At 35.9% G+C, this 17,874-nt stretch overlaps 2 protein-coding genes across 2 annotated transcripts; both read left to right on the plus strand.

Annotated features, from left to right (window-relative positions):
• Positions 1-7,376: 7,376 nt before the first annotated feature.
• LOC309478451 (hydroxycarboxylic acid receptor 2-like) lies at positions 7,377-8,207 on the plus strand (the record flags this gene model as incomplete). The annotated part of the gene is made up of 1 exon (XM_082142044.1): positions 7,377-8,207. The coding sequence occupies one exon, from the start codon at positions 7,377-7,379 to the stop codon at positions 8,205-8,207; it is 831 nt and encodes a 276-aa protein (XP_081998170.1).
• Positions 8,208-10,199: 1,992 nt separating this feature from the next.
• On the plus strand, positions 10,200-12,017 carry LOC309478452 (hydroxycarboxylic acid receptor 2-like; the record flags this gene model as incomplete). The annotated part of the gene is made up of 2 exons (XM_082142045.1): positions 10,200-10,850; positions 11,964-12,017. 2 exons carry the CDS (start codon positions 10,200-10,202, stop codon positions 12,015-12,017), a joined length of 705 nt encoding a protein of 234 aa, XP_081998171.1.
• Positions 12,018-17,874: the final 5,857 nt, after the last annotated feature.

Consider the following 17,874-nt stretch of genomic DNA (forward strand, 5'->3'; position numbering starts at 1 on the left):
GTGGCTATTATACATATACCATATGCTATCGTAGCACTCAACACCATTTTAACTGAATATGTTCGTGAACACTGGTTTCCTGCTTTGGTTTGTTATGTTCTAGCTAGTTTTGTTCAGCCTGTTCTTTATCTGCACCGCACTGGAAAACTCTCCTTCCTCTGTTCCTCATAAAACCTGCTATTGTGATATTTAAATGTCATGGGACAATTTTGAATCACCTTACTTTCCTTTAAAAAATATGTTCCTTTGTTTCTTTCCTCTAAATGAGCACCAGAATCATCTGAGTTCAGCCTGCTTTGAGGCAATGTATATTGACATATTCTGTAAAAATGCAATGTTACATAAAAACTTTACTAAAAACCTTTGAATATCTTATGAATATATTTAAAATATTTAATGTCATGAACCCACAAATCCAGCATCTGAAAAAAAAAAAAATACTAATTGTTTTTAAACATCTAAACATGTCTTGGTTTCTACTGGATTAATAAAAACATATGCACATTAGCCAGTGAGATTTGAACTGCTGACCGTAGTAAACCATGGTTAATGCATGAAATCCTTAATTGTCCTATTTATATACAGATTTAGTTTATTATAAGTGTGTGTTTGAGATATGGTTGCTATTAGTTTGTTTATCCAATAAATCATTTCAACAGTAAAGCAGTGTCATTTTCTCTGTCTTTCTTTCTAAGTACTTGGTCTTAACATTTTCATTTCAAGAGCAGAATTCAAAAATCTAATTTTCTATTTTATTTTTCTTACTGTATAAAAATCACAGCCATGCAAAACTGCAGGTGTGATATTCTACAACAATTAAATAAACTGGAAGGTAATACTTATACTGTATGTCTACACACAGAATTGTGTATTTTTGCTTTGCCAAACTTTCAATCTAAAAGGTCAGGAGGACACATTTTGAATTGCATTAAATGTTCAAAGTAACATTTTCTATAGCCTATTGTTCCTCTTGAAACAAACTTTGTTGTATTATTTTAATTTAATACTGTGAAGCTGCTTTGATACAATCTGTATTGTGAAAAGCGCTATACAAATAAACTTGACTTGACTTGACTATTGACAATATATATATATTTTTTTAACAATTAAAAAAAATAAACTCTCTGATTAGACTGTCTAAACTATATTTGCATGTTTTATGTTTTATGTGACGTGTATCAGATGCATATATTCTTTTGAAAACTGTGAAGTCAGTCTACACAACAGCACAGAGAGTTATACACATCCAGAGACTGGACATTCACTCTTCAGGTGATAAACTTCTCTTTTAAATTTGACAATAAGGTTATCCATCATATTAAACTGGTTAATGGTATATTAGATGGATTAATTAAAGAAAATCACTGTAGCTCTTAGTAAAATGGGGATGAGTTTTTATTTGTTTCATCAAACAGAGTCAACAGTTTACTTGAAACTATTTTGGATATTGACTGCAGTGTATTAAAATGATCAGTATTAATATTACTTGTATATGTATATGTTTTTTAAATAAAACATTAGGCTACTATTGTATTATTCTGTCTTCTTACTGAGATGATGTAAAGCACATTGGTCAACATGTGTTGTTTTAATAGTGCTATAATAAAAGTGACATTGACATATGTACAATGTTCAATGTAATATTGGAGTGTTATGATTCGTAGATTGAAATGGATTGAAAATGTACCTTCAATCTCCCTTCATATGTTGCTTATGTTGAACTAGTCTGAATAACTAAGTAAAAAAAAAAAAAATTATCTTTTTTTAGCAATATTGTGTGAGCTTCTGTGATCAGACAAATTATAGGAAATGAACTCCACCACACCAGGATCTTCCAACTCCACAACCTCTTCTAGGTGATCTAGAAATGTCCATGTTCTGCATTAATTTGCTGTTTGGTCTTCCTATACACTGATATGTCATATGGCTCATCATCACAGGAACAGGAAGTGGAGTTGCATCAGGACACTTTAACCTCAATCTCTCTGTTTGTGAGATTGGAACTTGTCTGAATAGTTTACTCTTTGTAATGTCATATTGGTTTTCACATCTTACATTATTATCAGTGCTCCTACAAGGACTAGGCATCACTGGCCGTCCTCTGTTTCAGTGTCTGATGTGTGTTGAGCGTTACCTGGCAGTGGTTCATCCTGTAACCTTTCTGAAGTTCAAACCTCTCAGATATAGAGTGATCTGCAGCACTGCAGTCTGGATAATTATTCTTGGCTCCTGTTTGGTCTGCATGCTTATATATTTGTTATCTACCTTGACTGTACATGCATGGTTCTTCTCGCTGCAGTTCCTCCTCTTCCTCTCCATCCAGTTGTTTCTCTGTTCTCAGAGCTCTGAAGCAGTCAGGACCAGGAGAGAGAGAGGGAGAGAGAGGAGGAAAACCACATGAAGAAAAGAGCATTTTATCTACAGTGAATATGGTTATTGTATATGTCCCATATACTATCATAGAACTCTTAAACATTCCAATACAACAGAATTATCCTGCACTTTGGCTTATTGCTGTGATTTGTTATGTACTGGCTAGTTTTATTCAGCCTGTTCTTTATCTGCACCTCACTGGAAAACTACCCTGCCTCTATTCACCTTAAAACCTGCTATTGTGATATATTTGCTTAATTATTATTTTATTTTTTTAGAAAATAACTAAAGTGCATGAAATCATCTTTCTGCCTGAAATTCCACTTTTTTTTTTTTAATCCAACCCTAGTGAAAAATAAGAAATAGTGCTTAGGTGCTGGTATGAAATAAATGTAATTTTAAATACATTTTGGTATAGGTTTTTCCACTAGTGAATACATCACTTTATCAATGATTTTATGTCATTTTCTCTCCCATTCTTTTAAAATGTTTGCATATCAGGCCCTATCGGGGGTCACATTGATTATGATTTATATTGTGGTCTATTTGGGGTTATAAATGGACCTCTCTAAACATTTTGCATATGTTGTATATGACATGTACCAGATGAAGTCATACACATATTATAAGCTATTGTTTTGACAGCTGTGAAGTCAGTCTACAAAACACTGCACAGAGATTTATATAGCCTACATACAGAGAAACTGGACATTCACTCTTCAGGTGATAAACTCATCTTTTAAATTCGATTCATTTTATTTATATGCTGAACCATTTGTCACTGTGGTTATGAATCATATTAAAGGGTTTATGGTCATGTTAGATGGCTTCGTTGTCAACTCAAAATAACATAACGAACATTAAAACTTTGCTTATGTATGTATTATTACATATTATGTATTACTCTGTAATAAGTACGAGCCCATTAGGGTATATTTTTTAATTATGAACCAAAAATGATATGTTTCTAACCTTATATACGATTTTAAGCCTACTACTGTCCTGCATACTGTCCTACATAAGTCCTGCATAGATTCTGTGTTCTGCGTATTCTGCTGCTAACATCCACATTTGACTTTTTTTCCTCAATAGCATGTGTACCTTCCATCAAACTGTAAACAATCAATTTCAAATGAGCTGACTTATGCATTATGCACTCAAAACTTTGTAGGCTACAATAAAGGTCTACACAACGAAGTGACATTTTCCTCATCCGACGACCATCAAGGATCAGAAGGAAACTGCAAATAAAAGATGATAAAATGGGCAAAATACTTCCAGCAACATTTTTTTTATATATTTCCATGCATACGGTGGTGGGCCTATGTTGTCCAGAACCATGAATTACCCAAAACTTATAGGATTATTTATTTATTATTTAATTAGTTATAGGAAAAATATTATTTGTAGAGCAACCTTATGATTTGAAATGATTTGTTCTTCTGAACGAAGAATCACACATTGCATTTAGTGTACTTTCTTATCATGCTCATGTTGAATTGCAGTCTATAAGTAAAACGGTACATTTATGATTCTCTCCTCTATTAACACTATCAGTTATGTTTTGTAAGCTCATGTGCTGCTCAGACAAACAAGAAGGAAATTAACTCCACCACAACAGGAGCTTCCACCAACTCTACAATGGGATTTGGAACAGATGGAATCTGGGAAGCGGACGAAATAGAAATTTGGATTTTCTGCATCAGTCTCTTGTTTGGTCCTCCTACACACTCCTATGTTATATGGCTCATCATCACAGGATCAGGACGTGGAGTTGCATCAGAGTTCTTTATGCTCAATCTCTCTTGTTGTGAGATTTGTATCTATGTGGATTTTCTTTTCTTTATATTGTCAAAATATAGTTCAAGTCTCTTGCCATTAGCACTTTTATTACAAGGACTAGACATCACTGGTCGTCCTCTGTTTCAGTGTCTGATGTGTGTTGAGCGTTACCTGGCAGTGGTTCATCCTGTAACCTTTCTGAAGTTCAAACCTCTCAGATATAGAGTGATCTGCTGCACTGCGGTCTGGATCATCACTCTTGGATCCTGTTTGGTCTGCCTGATCATATCTTTGTTTTTTACCGTGACTGAACATGCATGGTACGTCTTGATGCAGTTCTTACTCTTCCTCCCCATCCAGTTGTTTTGTCTTGTGGCTGTTCTCAGAGCTCTGAAGCAGTCAGGACCAGGAGAGAGAGAGAGAGAGAGAGAGAGAGAGAGAGAGAGGAGGAAAACCACATGAAGAAAAGAGCATTTCATCTCATTCTAATAACTACTGTGACCTTGGTTATCACATATTTGTTACTTTCTCTGGATTGTTAACCATTCTGACACAGAATTACAGTTTGTCATTTTGGTCTTATTCTCTGCTTTGTTATATTCTAGGTAGTTTTGTTCAGCCACTTCATTATCTGCACCAGGCTGGAAAAATCTCCTGTCTTTGTGCTCCATAAAACCTGTAGGAAATGTAACTACACCTATTATTTTTTTATTTTTTTGATAACTTTTATTTATGAATGGGATCTTTTGGGGGTCTTTACACTGCTGAATCACACACTCACACAGTGTGTGCAAATGTCAAACACTTGCAAATCCCAGTATTGTTCCTTAAAAGTGCTCATTATATAATTTGAATGCAACTTTATTTCCCAGAGGATGGTAAAAAGCTGTGCACCCTGACTTCTAAAATATGAATAGTAGGCAGCCGATGAGATTTCAACTGTAATTTCAAGGAGTTTTGAAAGTTTTGTGTTTAATATCAGAAAGTCAGTGAACAACAGCCAGTCAATGTGTGCATGAAGAAATCATATATATTTTAAGTTTATTCTTAGTGTGCTTATCTGATATATTTATTATAAATGGAGCTGTTTGCTTGTTTTCCAATAAATCTTAATTGATGATTCAGTGCAATTTTCTCTTCAATTCTTTCTAAATATAAAATGCATAATTTCTTCTTTACTGATTTTGTGGACCATTTCTCTTTTTTTGCTGTTTAAAAAACAGCCGTACCACATGAGCAAGAGTTATTGTGGCATCATGTCTCTGATGAATCACAGCTGTGCTGATATTCGGAACAGCATCATAAATGCAATTGTCAAATTGCTTTAATGCAACAGTTCAGTGGACAAGACGTTTATCAAAATTAACTTTTTGGGGGAATAAAATTAAAGTATCAGATAAGACTATATGTCTTTTTGATCTTTTTACTTTTAATATTTGCATATCTGATGTTTTATGTGACGTGTAGCAGATGAAGTCATGCACATATATTCTTGTAACAGCTGTGAAGTCAGTCTATAAAACACAGCACAGAGATTTATACACATCCAGAGAGACTGAACATTCACTCTTCAGGTGATAAACTTCTCTTTTAAATATAATTATTTTCCTTTTTACCGCTGAATGATATGACAATGTTGCTGTGGTTATCAGTCATAGTAAAAGGGTTATGGACATGTTAGATGGACCACTTGAGTAAAACAGAACTGATCTATATTTGTTTCATCAAAGTGAATTAGCAATTTACTTGACTTTAGGGTACACTCTTAAAAATAAAGGGGTAACACTTCAGAATAAGGTTCCTTCGTTAATGAATAACTACAGAGGAACAAATGAGTAACACAATATTAACAATCTAGTAACTAATATTAACTAACAAGAAACTCTGATTAACGAATTAGTAAATAATATACATATATATGTGTGTGTGTGTGTGTGTGTGTGTGTGTGTGTGTGTGTGTGTGTGTGTGTGTGTGTGTGTGTGTGTGTGAATATCTTGTGAATGATTAGAAGATTCTACACTTTAGGATTGGCTTTTCATTATAACTACTGTAAGAATCATGGTAACTAACTAGTAATGACTCAAGTGTTACTGCATAAATTCTATCGGAATTACTATTTATTTGGATCTGTATTATAAAGTGAAGATCATGGTAACTAACTAGAAATGACTCAAGTGTTACTGCATAAATTCTATCGGAATTACTATTTATTTGGATCTGTATTATAAAGTGAAGATCATGGTAACTAACTAGAAATGACTCAAGTGTTACTGCATAAATTCTATCGGAATTACTATCTAAAACTTCACCAAAAGCCTCAAAAGCTTAAAATGACTTCAGTAACTAGTTAGTTACCATGATCTTCACTTTATAATAATCTTCATACGCACGCACGCACGCACGCACGCACGCACGCACGCACACACACACACACACACACATATATATGAGCTAGCTAATTATTGCTATATGACAGCATAGGCTAATTGTTGACAGCTTTCTCAAATCATAAGTCTGCTATGCTATACATATTGATAATGTAAATAAACTTGTGTATTTGTTTATAATAGCATTTAAAATGTTAATGTTGTCCTTGACATTTGTCCTGCATTAGTTCTTGATTAGTTTTGCATGAATTATGAAACATTTTCAGTTGTTCTCTGGGAAGCATAAAACATTTTTTTTAGTTATTGATTAGTTAATAGTGAACTAACACTTTCATCTGTGTGCTATTACTTAATAAATTCATTAATCAGAGTTTCTTGTTAGTTAATATTAGTTACTAGATTTTTTATATTGTGTTACTCATTTGTCCCTGCAGTTATTCATTAACGAAGGAACCTTATTCTGAAGTGTTACCAATAAAGATTATTTATATGCATATGTGATTTAATGAAGAACCTTTAACATGGAACCTTTTTAGTGCAAAAAAGCTTCTTTAGATTTTTTAAATGTTCTTCAAAAAGGGGTTATTTTAGGAACTTCACTAATATTTTTTTGTAGAACTAAAATGGTTATTATATGGAATCGCTGTTTATTTTTAAGAGTGCATTATGTAGACTTACTGCAATGTATTAAATGATCAGTAATTTTTTTAAATATATATATTTTTTGTCTTGCTTACGTTGAACTGTCGTCTGAGTAACCCCATACGTTTATAATTCTCTCTTTTGATAGCAATATTATTTATGTTTTGTGAACTCAGAAAAACGAAGAGGAAATGAACTCCACCACACCAGGAGCTTCCACCAACTCCACAACCCCTTCTATATTGCTAGTGGGGTATCTGGAAATGTGTGTGTTCAGCATCAATATTCTGTTTGGTCTTCCTACACACTCCTATATTATATGGCTCATCATCAAAGGAGCTGGAAGTGGAGTTGCATCAGAGTTCTTCATCCTCAATCTCTCTGTTTGTGAGATTGGTACCTGTCTGGATTTGTTGTGTTTTGTTCTGATGAATTGTATTTCAGTTCTTGAGCCATTAGCACTGTTTTTGCTAGGACTTTCCATCTCTGGTCGTCCTCTGTTTCAGTGTCTGATGTGTGTTGAGCGTTACCTGGCAGTGGTTCATCCTGTAACCTTTCTGAAGTTCAAACCTCTCAGATATAGAGTGATCTGCTGCACTGCAACCTGGATAATTATTCTTGGCTCCTGTTTGTGCTGCATGATCACATTAATGTTAAATAATATGAATGGACATACATGGTTCTTCATGATGCAGTTCCTCCTCGTCTTCTCCATCCAGTTGTTTTGTCTTGTGGCTGTTCTCAGAGCTCTGAAGAAGTCAGGACCAGGAGAGAGAGGGAGAGAGAGAGAGGAGGAAAACCACATGAAGAGAAGAGCATTTTATATCATTCTAATAACTACTGTGAACATAGTTTTTGCATATGTGCCAATTATTATCGCAGGAGTATTTATAATTCTGATAAACCAGTATAACTACACATTTTGGGCTCCTGGTTTGGTTTGTTATGTTCTAGCTAGTTTTGTTCAGCCTGTTCTTTATCTGCATCGCACTGGAAAACTCTCCGGCTTCTGTTCATCATAAACTGACAAAACATTTTTTTTAGTAGTGGATGGGCCAATTTTTTTTTTTTATTTATTATCAGCTGAAGGGTCTCTTTCCTCTTGGTGTTTGTCTCTGGACTTTAAATTAAGTTATATTTTAAATTATATATAACAATCTTTAATTTCCCTGTTTATTTACATAGATCTAGCTTATTCTGAGTGTGTTAATTAAATATATTTATGTATAAATATATAAATATTTATTAATGTAAATATGTTTGATATCAGTGTGTTTGTTTATCCAATAAAACATTTAATCATTGACCCAGTGTCACCTTTTGCATACCCATATTTATTATTTATTTATCTACAGTATCTCTCTCTCATTCTTTCTTGCCCTCTTAATATAGTCTAAAAATGTGTAAGTTGCACGTGCATGTGCTGTCTAGTTTAGATGTACAAAGATTGAATATTCAGTCTGCAAAAAAATTGTATTCGGGTGAAAACTTTGAATTTGCTACTTTCTTGTATGGAAACTTGTGATTGACCTGTCAGAATAAAGTATTCCAGTGTGCCGCATAATATTGTTATATGTTTAACAATATTATGCAGCACACTGGAATACTTTATTCTGACTGGTCAATCACAAGTTTCCAGATTAATATTTTCCATATAAAAGTGAATTTCTGTTAATAAGTTTACTCAGACTCTCTGTTTGTGTGTGTGTGTGTGTGTGTGTGTGTGTGTGTGTGTGTGTGTGTGTGTGTGTGTGTGTGTGTGTGTGTGTGTGTGTGTGTGTGTGTGTGTGTGTGTGTGTGTGTGTGTGTGTGTGTGTGTGTGTGTGTGTTTTACATTAAATATTTGTATGTTTTATGCAGCATGAAACAGATGAAGTCATGCATTGTCATCCTTGTGACGACTGTGAAGTCAGTCTACAAACACAGCACAGATATTTACATCTGAGAGGGGACATTCACTTTTTAGGTGACAAACTATTTTTTTTAAATGATTTTTTAATCCTTAGTGTTAGAAAATGTCACAGTGTTTATCTGAAAAAGTCCAAAGCGAGTTCTGAGGAAAGTTTATAATTGAATAAAATGAGATTGAACAAAAGTAACAATTTAATAAGTGAAATATGATAGAAATGTTATTTTGGAAATGAATGAATGAATGAATGCATGAATGATTAAATGAATGAATGAAGGAACTTTTTTGGAATAAAATTAAAGTATCAAATAAGAGAATATGTTTTTATGATCTTTTTAAACCTTTTTACTTTTCATATTTGCATATCTGATGTTTTATGTGACGTGTAGCAGATGAAGTCATGCACATATATTCTTGTAACAGCTGTGAAGTCAGTCTACAAAACACAGCACAGAGATTTATACACATCCAGAGAGACTGAACATTCACTCTTCAGGTGATAAACTTCTCTTTTAAATTGAATTATTTTTCTTTTTACCGCTGAATGATATATGACAATGTTACTGTGGTTATCAGTCATAGTAAAAGGGTTATGGGCATGTTAGATGGACCACTTGAGTAAAACAGAACTGATCTCTATTTGTTTCATCAAAGTGAATTAGAAATTTACTTGACATTAGGGAACACTTAAAAATAAAGGTTCTTTATTGGGCATCTGTGATTTCATGAAGAACCTTTAACATGGAACCTTTCAAGTGCACAAAAGGTTCCTGAGATTTTTAAAATGTTCTTCAAAAAAATTTATTTTAGGAACTTTTCACAAAGAGTTTTTTTGGATAACTAAAATGGTTCTTCTATTGAAACGCTGTTTATTTTTTAAGAGTGCATTATGTACCGCAATGTATTAAATGATCAGTATAAAACTACCCATTTTTTAACTGTAAACTGTGTTGAATTGCTGGGGTTGACGAAAATGTTTTTAAATAATATTTTTTATCTTGCTTACGTTGAACTGTCATCTGAGTAACCCCATACGTTTATAATTCTCTCTTCTTATAGCAATACTATTTATCTTTTGTGAACTCAAAAGACAAACGAGGAGGAAATGAACTCCACCACACCAGGAGCTTCCACCAACTCCACAACCCCTTCTATATTGATAGAAGGGTATCTGGACACGTGTGTGTTCAGCATCAATTTTCTTTTTGGTCTTCCTACACACTCCTATATTATATGGCTCATCATCACAGGAGCTGGAAGTGGAGTTGCATCAGAGTTCTTCATCCTCAATCTCTCTGTTTGTGAGATTGGTAACTGTCTGGATTTGTTGTTTTTTGTACTGGCTAATTGGATTTCAGTTCTTCAGCCATTAGCACTGTTTTTGCTAGGACTTTCAATCGCTGGCCGTCCTCTGTTTCAGTGTCTGATCTGTGTTGAGCGTTACCTGGCAGTGGTTCATCCTGTAACCTTTCTGAAGTTCAAACCTCTCAGATATAGAGTGATCTGCTGCACTGCGGCCTGGATAATTATTCTTGGCTCCTGTTTGTGCTGCATGATCACATTAATGTTAAATAATATTAATGGACATACATGGTTCTTCATGATGCAGTTCCTCCTCGTCTTCTCCATCCAGTTGTTTTGTCTTGTGGCTGTTCTCAGAGCTCTGAAGCAGTCAGGACCAGGAGAGAGAGGGAGAGAGAGAGAGGAGGAAAACCACATGAAGAGAAGAGCATTTTATATCATTCTAATAACTACTGTGAACATAGTTTTTGCATATGTGCCAATTATTATCGCAGGAGTATTTATAATTCTGATAAACCAGTATATTTGGACATTTTGGGGTCCTGGTTTGGTTTGTTATGTTCTAGCTAGTTTTGTTCAGCCTGTTCTTTATCTTCACCGCACTGGAAAACTCTCCGGCTTCTGTTCATCATAAACTGACAAAAAAATGACTACACATTGTTTTACTTTTTAAACAATTTTTATTGGTGGATGGGCCATTTTTTTTATTTTTTTATTTTGTAATATCCGCTGAAGTGTCTCTTTCCTCTTGGTGTTTGCTCTGGTCTTTAAATTAAGTTAAAATGATATATAAAAATATTTTATTTCCCTGTTTATTTACACATAGATCTAGCTTATTCTGAGTGTGTTAATTACATATGGTTGTTTGATATCAGGATGTTTGTTTATCCAATAAAACATTTAATCAGTCACCTTTTGCAACCCCCCCTGGTCTTCGGCTGTGACTTGTTACGTTCTGACGTTCAGGGTCACTTGATAAATGTGTAAAAAATGGCTTGAATTTTGTTTGAAAAATTACAAATTAATTTTTTACTCTAAATATTTCCTTATATGATGTTTAATGTGACGTGTAGCAGATGCAGTCATGCACATATATTATTGTGGCAGCTGTGAACTTAAAACACAGCACAGAGATTTATACACATCCAGAGAGACTGAACATTCACTCTTCAGGTGATAAACTTCTCTTTTTGATTATTCTTGTTTATACCCTTAATAATAAGCAACAGTGTCACTGTGCTTATCTGATAATGTCCAAAGAGTTAACGCTTTATCCACTGAGTAAAATGAGACTGAGCTTTGTTTGATTGAAGAGAACTAACAGTTTAAATTCATTAATTCATGTTTAAATTCATTAATTCATTAAATTCATAAAAATTTGATTTTGCAGGTGAATGTAGCATGCGAATATTACTTTGTTAAACAATCTTTTTTTCATAATTTAATGAGGTTGCTCTATTCAGATTTAAACTGGGAACATTTACCGACTGAAATGATTAATCTGGATATATTGAAATGCTTTTTTTTTATACAGATCTGGTTCAATAACACTTATCTCTTTGTGTAGATCACAAAATTTGATGAACCATTAAAAGTAAAAGACAAACCTAGAGATGAATAACTCAGTGAACATCACCGCACCCGAAGCATCTACAAACTCCACAACTCAATCCATTGAGAAAAGTCTGGAAATCTGTGTGTACAGCATCAATTTCCTGGTTGGTCTTCCTACACACTCCTATATTATCTGGCTCATCATCACAGGAGCTGGAAGTGGAGTTGCATCAGAGTTCTTCATCCTCAATTTCTCCATTTGTGAGATTGGAAACTGTTTGAGTTGTTTGTTCCTTGTACTTTCAATTTGGTTTTCAAGTCTCTTTACACTACAAGTTTTAATAACAGGACTAGCTGTCACTGGTCGTCCTCTGTTTCAGTGTCTGATGTGTGTTGAGCGTTACCTGGCAGTGGTTCATCCTGTAACCTTTCTGAAGTACAAACCTCTCAGATATAGAGTGGTCTGCTGCACTGTGGCCTGGATAATTACTCTAGGTTCTTGTTTGTGTTCCATGTTCATTTTAGCTTCATTCAACATTAATGCACATACATGGTTAATCTCACTGCAGTTCCTCCTCTTCCTCTCCATCCAGTTGTTTTGTCTTGTGGCTGTTCTCAGAGCTCTGAAGAAGTCAGGACCAGGAGAAAGAGGAAGAGGGAGAAAGGATGAAAACCACACGAAGAGAAGAGCGTTTTATCTCATTCTAATAACAGTAGTGAACATGGTCATCATATATGTGCCGATTACTATTTCAGCATTATTTACCAATCTGACAAAACACTATATTCAGGGAGTTTGGACTCCTTCAGTGATTTGTTTTGCGCTGGCTGGTTTTGTGCACCCGGTTCTTTATTTGCACCGTATGGGAAAACTCTCCTGCCTCTGTTTTCCATAATATTTTCAACTTTGACATTTTAGATTAGATTAAGATGGTGACCTTTACTTATCTGTAATGTTTATTGCTTTGTGAAAATTATAAATAACACTAATTTCTCTAAATTAGGATCTTTGACACCTCATCATTACTCTGGCAGATTAAAGCAGCTCAATGTCACTTCCAAATTCTGGTTTTGACTCATTGTGGTATCTGTCAGGAGCTATTACGTAATGAAGCACACGAAACAGCGGTAGCGAACTTCAACTATCTTCACTTCCGTTCTCACACCTTGGGCCCTATCTTACACCTGGCGCAATGCAGCGTCAAGCGTGATGCAAGTGTTTTTTGCTAGTTTCAGCCCAACGCAGTTATCATTTTCACATCCTGCGCCAAGTTGTTTAAATAACAAATGCATTTGCGCCCATTTGTGCGCCCATGGACGTGCTGGTCTGAAAACGAGGTGTGTTCTGGCGCATCGTTGGCGCATTGCTATTTTGAGGCAACAGAAATAGACTGCGCCATTGAACAACTGAAACCTGGTCTAAAGTCAATGGCGCAATATTTTTTTTTGTTATTTAAAGAGCGCGTTAGTAATGTGCGCCTATAGGCGGGTCCACAACGCACGTACATTCTGCTTATTAAACATCAAGCGTAGCGTTAGTTCTGGCAGGTCACGTTAGTCAAGCTTGCATCAGCTTACTATCAGCTGATCCACATCTACCTATAGGAATACGACGCCTATCACCGTATACATATATAAGCTGCTTCAGTATTATCAGCAACTATCGCGTTTCTCAGGAGCGAATTACCCTCCTCCATCCCCAGCTCCTCCTCTCGTCAGTCAGGATTTGGCATTCTGATTCCCTTCGAATCAGAATAAATTCTCGAATTATGTCGTACTTTAAAATCTTGAATTAATGATATCTGCAATACATTCATGTTGGTTCTGTTCTGTTTACCCCAAGGGGGGTTATTGCTGCTCTCCCTGCTCTTATCCATGCTAGGTTGCATGGATGCGCAGGGAGTTCTCGCCCAGAACGGAACCATACCGCCAATCCAAATTGTATGCTAATTGTCAATCATATATGACGATAGTGGTCCTGACAGAAACACAGGGATGCACAGCAGCACACAAACATGCCAAATATTAAAATAAAAGGATTACAATGTAAAAGATTATTAATGTGTAGGCTACATAAAGATATGGTAGAATCCGGCTTGTCCTGTAGATCGTCTGCTTGCACACTTTAACCTCGCGCACGAGCAGATCCGTTTGCGCTCTGGAGATGGCTTCGGTCTTTCCACTATCAAATTCCGTCATGTAAATAGCGAATCTGCCATGGCGCGAGCGCAACTGGCATTTAAAGGGAATGGGAGATGAGACTCTGATTGGTTTAACGCACGTAAATCCCAAAACACACTCATTACTCATTAAGAAAATAGGGACAACCCTTTTAGACCATGCGCCCGGCGCGCCGACCATTTTTGCCATCATTAAACGAGCAAAAGTGGATTCGGACACGCCCTAAGTGAACTTGCGCTTTAGACCATGCGCTTAGATCGTTAAAATAGGGCCCCTTATGTTCACATAACACAACAGATCAGGCTTCCTTTTCAAAATAGTAGTCTACAACACAATTTCACTTATGAAGACAACACCCATCGAACCCCTTTAACACAGAGCATTGATCCAAGAAAATTGCATAGAATTGCTAGAGTGCCATCTGTGTGAACGCAAACATGTCCTGGGATTGATCCTTTTTATGATCCTTTTTACTAGATTTAATATAGCAACATTTTGTCATAAATGTAACACGTAAGTTGCATTGAGTTTCGCATTGAAGAGTCTATGTAAATGTATCTTTTACGCCGCTTGTGAGTCTTTGAGATGTAAAGTGGTTCAGAATATGTAAGTGTTTCTCTGTTTATTACTAACTGATTTACTGATGTACTCTTTGTAGATTGTTTATCCAATAAAACACATCATGGCCCAGTGTCACCTTTTCCCTATTGATGGTTGCCACACAGATTATAGCAATAAATTTGACTTCCTGTCAACACAAATGTCTAAAGTATTCATTCCCTTTCTATTTTTCAAATGCTCAGTCTAAGAATTTGCATTTAAGGTGTTGAAGTGGCACCTGTGCCATCTAGTGTCAGACAACTGAAGAATATTTGGTAGGACTGAATAAAAATTGTTGCAGTGATAATGAGTGATTATTGATTTGAACACTTATACTAGCAAAATGTATACCTTGAATGTGCAATAAGTCATTTTACTTAAAAATGGCTGCCAAAAGCTTAAACATAGGAGGAGCTGGGGAAGGAGGAGGGTAATTAGCTCCTGGGAAACGCGATAGCTGCTGATAATAGTGAAGGAGCTTATATATGTATACAGTGATAGGCGTCCTATTCCTATAAGTAGACGTGTATCAGCTTAGAGTCAGCTGATGCGAGCTTGACTTACGTGACCTGCCAGGTCTTTATTTACTTTATTTGCATATCTGTTGTTTTATGTGACGTGTAGCAGATGAAGTCATGCACATATGTTCTGTAACAGCTGTGAAGTCAGTCTACAAAACACAGCACTTCGATTTATACACATTTACAGAGACTGGACATTCACTCTCCAGGTGATAAACACCTCTTTTTAATTTAATATCTTGTTTTTAACCTCAACACTATTTCTGTGTTCATGCAGTTTTGCATACTTCAAATAAAATTTTGCCTAATTAATGTTAATACTACTTTAGTGTAAATTTACAGTTACTCAGTTAACATATGTTTTAATCCAAAGGGACAAGCAATTTACTAGAATAGCAAACAATATGTGACCCTGGATTACAAAACCAGTCACAAGTCGCACGGGTATATTTGTGGCAATAGCCAACAATACATTGTATGGGTCAAAAATATCGATTTTTCTTTTATGCCAAAAATCATTAGGATATTAAAGGTATAGCGGAGGATCTTTCCAAATTTTAGATAAGACCCGCCCTCTCCACTTTTTGAAAAGTTTGATTGATTCACCAGAATGATTGACAATTAGGAGGACCAATAGTATAGGTTACCCACCAGGAAGTAAAACATCCTCCGCTATACCTTTAAGTAAAGATCATGTTCCATCAAGATATTTTGTACATTTCCTAAATATATAAAACATTTATTTTTGTGAGTGAATGCAGCACAATCTCGAACATAAATGGACAAGTTTAAAGGCCATTTTCTCAATGTTTCGATTTTTTTGCACCCTCAGATTCCAGAATAGTTGTATCTCGGCCACATATTGTCCTATCCTAACAAACCATTCATCAATGGAAAGCTTATTTATTCAGCTTTCATATGATGTATAAATCTCAATTTAAAAAAATTGACCCATGTGACTGGTTTTGTGGTCCAGGGTCACATATACTCTATGAAGCTTATGGAAGCAGAAGTAGAAATCTAGAAAGATGTAATTTAATAATGGTGTGCTCTGTTTCAGTGTCTGATCTGTGTTGAGCGTTATCAGGCAGTGGTTCATCCTGTAACCTTTCTAAAGTCCAAATCTCTCAGATATAGAGTGATCTGCTGCACTGTGGCCTGGATAATCACTCTAGGTTCTTTTTTCTGCTCCATGTTCATTTTAGCTTCATTCAACATTAATGCACATACATAGTTAATCTCACTGCAGTTCCTCCTCTTCCTCTCCATCCAGTTGTTTTGTCTTGTGGCTGTTCTCAGAGCTCTGAAGAAGTCAGGACCAGGAGAAAGAAGAGGGAGAAAGGATGAAAACCACACGAAGAGAAGAGCGTTTTATCTCATTCTAATAACAGTAGTGAACATGGTCATCATATATGTGCCGATTACTGTTTCAGCATTATTTACCAATCTGACAAAACGCTATATTCAGGGAGTTTGGACTCCTTCAGTGATTTGTTTTGCGCTGGCTGGTTTTGTGCACCCGGTTCTTTATTTGCACCGTACGGGAAAACTCTCCTGCCTCTGTTTTCCATAATATTTGCAACTTTGACATTTTAAATTAGATTAAGATGGTGACCTTTACTTATCTGTAATGTTTATTGCTTTGTGGCAGCTTGCAGCTTGCCCTGGAACATATAGTGACTCATGAAGGGGCCGCCTGCTTAGGGACCAGCATCTGGGGAGGCAGCCACAGCTTCATTAAACATAAGGGAGCTATCTTAAAACCAGTCAGTATGGGGAGGCAGCTTCAACTTTAAAACAGAACAATGATCTGATGAAGGAGCCACTCATTAGGTACCCCACTAATCGGGTAGGTGGCTACAAATTTAAGATAAATGTATTTCTACCAAAAAGACTCAGAAGGATTCTCGAATGAAATAGAATTTATTTTGTGAAAGGATTTTACAGACGAAATAAAAGCAGATGCTCGACAAGCTCCATCTCAGAGTTCTTTGGCGTAGAGTTCTCCTCCATCCGGGTCTGAAAGTTAGCTTGTAGGTCCTGCCTGATGATAGAGGCAGGGGCGGAGCCTACCTCCTGACGAGTGGACGGGAGCCATTCTGGTGGTGGTGGGGAGGATGGGGGAAAACTTTGCAATGGCACCTGCGGGCAACAAAATGGGACGGTAAGATCAGTCTTTTATATTTGATGTCAAGCTGTGATTGGTAGCGTGGAATTATGAATTAATGACGTGGCAGTGAAGTCTTTCTGGTAGAACTTTCGCTTACGCTTTCATTTCTACCAAAAAGACTCAGAAGGATTCTCGAATGAAATAGAATTTATTTTGTGAAAGGATTTTACAGACGAAATAAAAGCAGATGCTCGACAAGCTCCATCTCAGAGTTCTTTGGCGTAGGCCCCGTCCTCCGTCCGGGTCTGAAAGTTAGCTTGTAGGTCCTGCCTGATGATAGAGGCAGGGGCGGAGCCTACCCCCAAAAAGTAAGGAATATGAGATGAATTCCGTACATACCTATGAGGATTCTGAAAAGCATGCAGGAGAATTAGTAAAATAGGAAAGACAATTAGAAAACTTCTTATGTTAAAATCTTTATTGCTTATCTAAGGTGCGGTACTGTGTGTGAG

This window comes from Leuciscus leuciscus (genome assembly GCF_965113295.1).
Source record: "Leuciscus leuciscus genome assembly, chromosome: 16".
Taxonomy (NCBI): domain Eukaryota; kingdom Metazoa; phylum Chordata; class Actinopteri; order Cypriniformes; family Leuciscidae; genus Leuciscus; species Leuciscus leuciscus.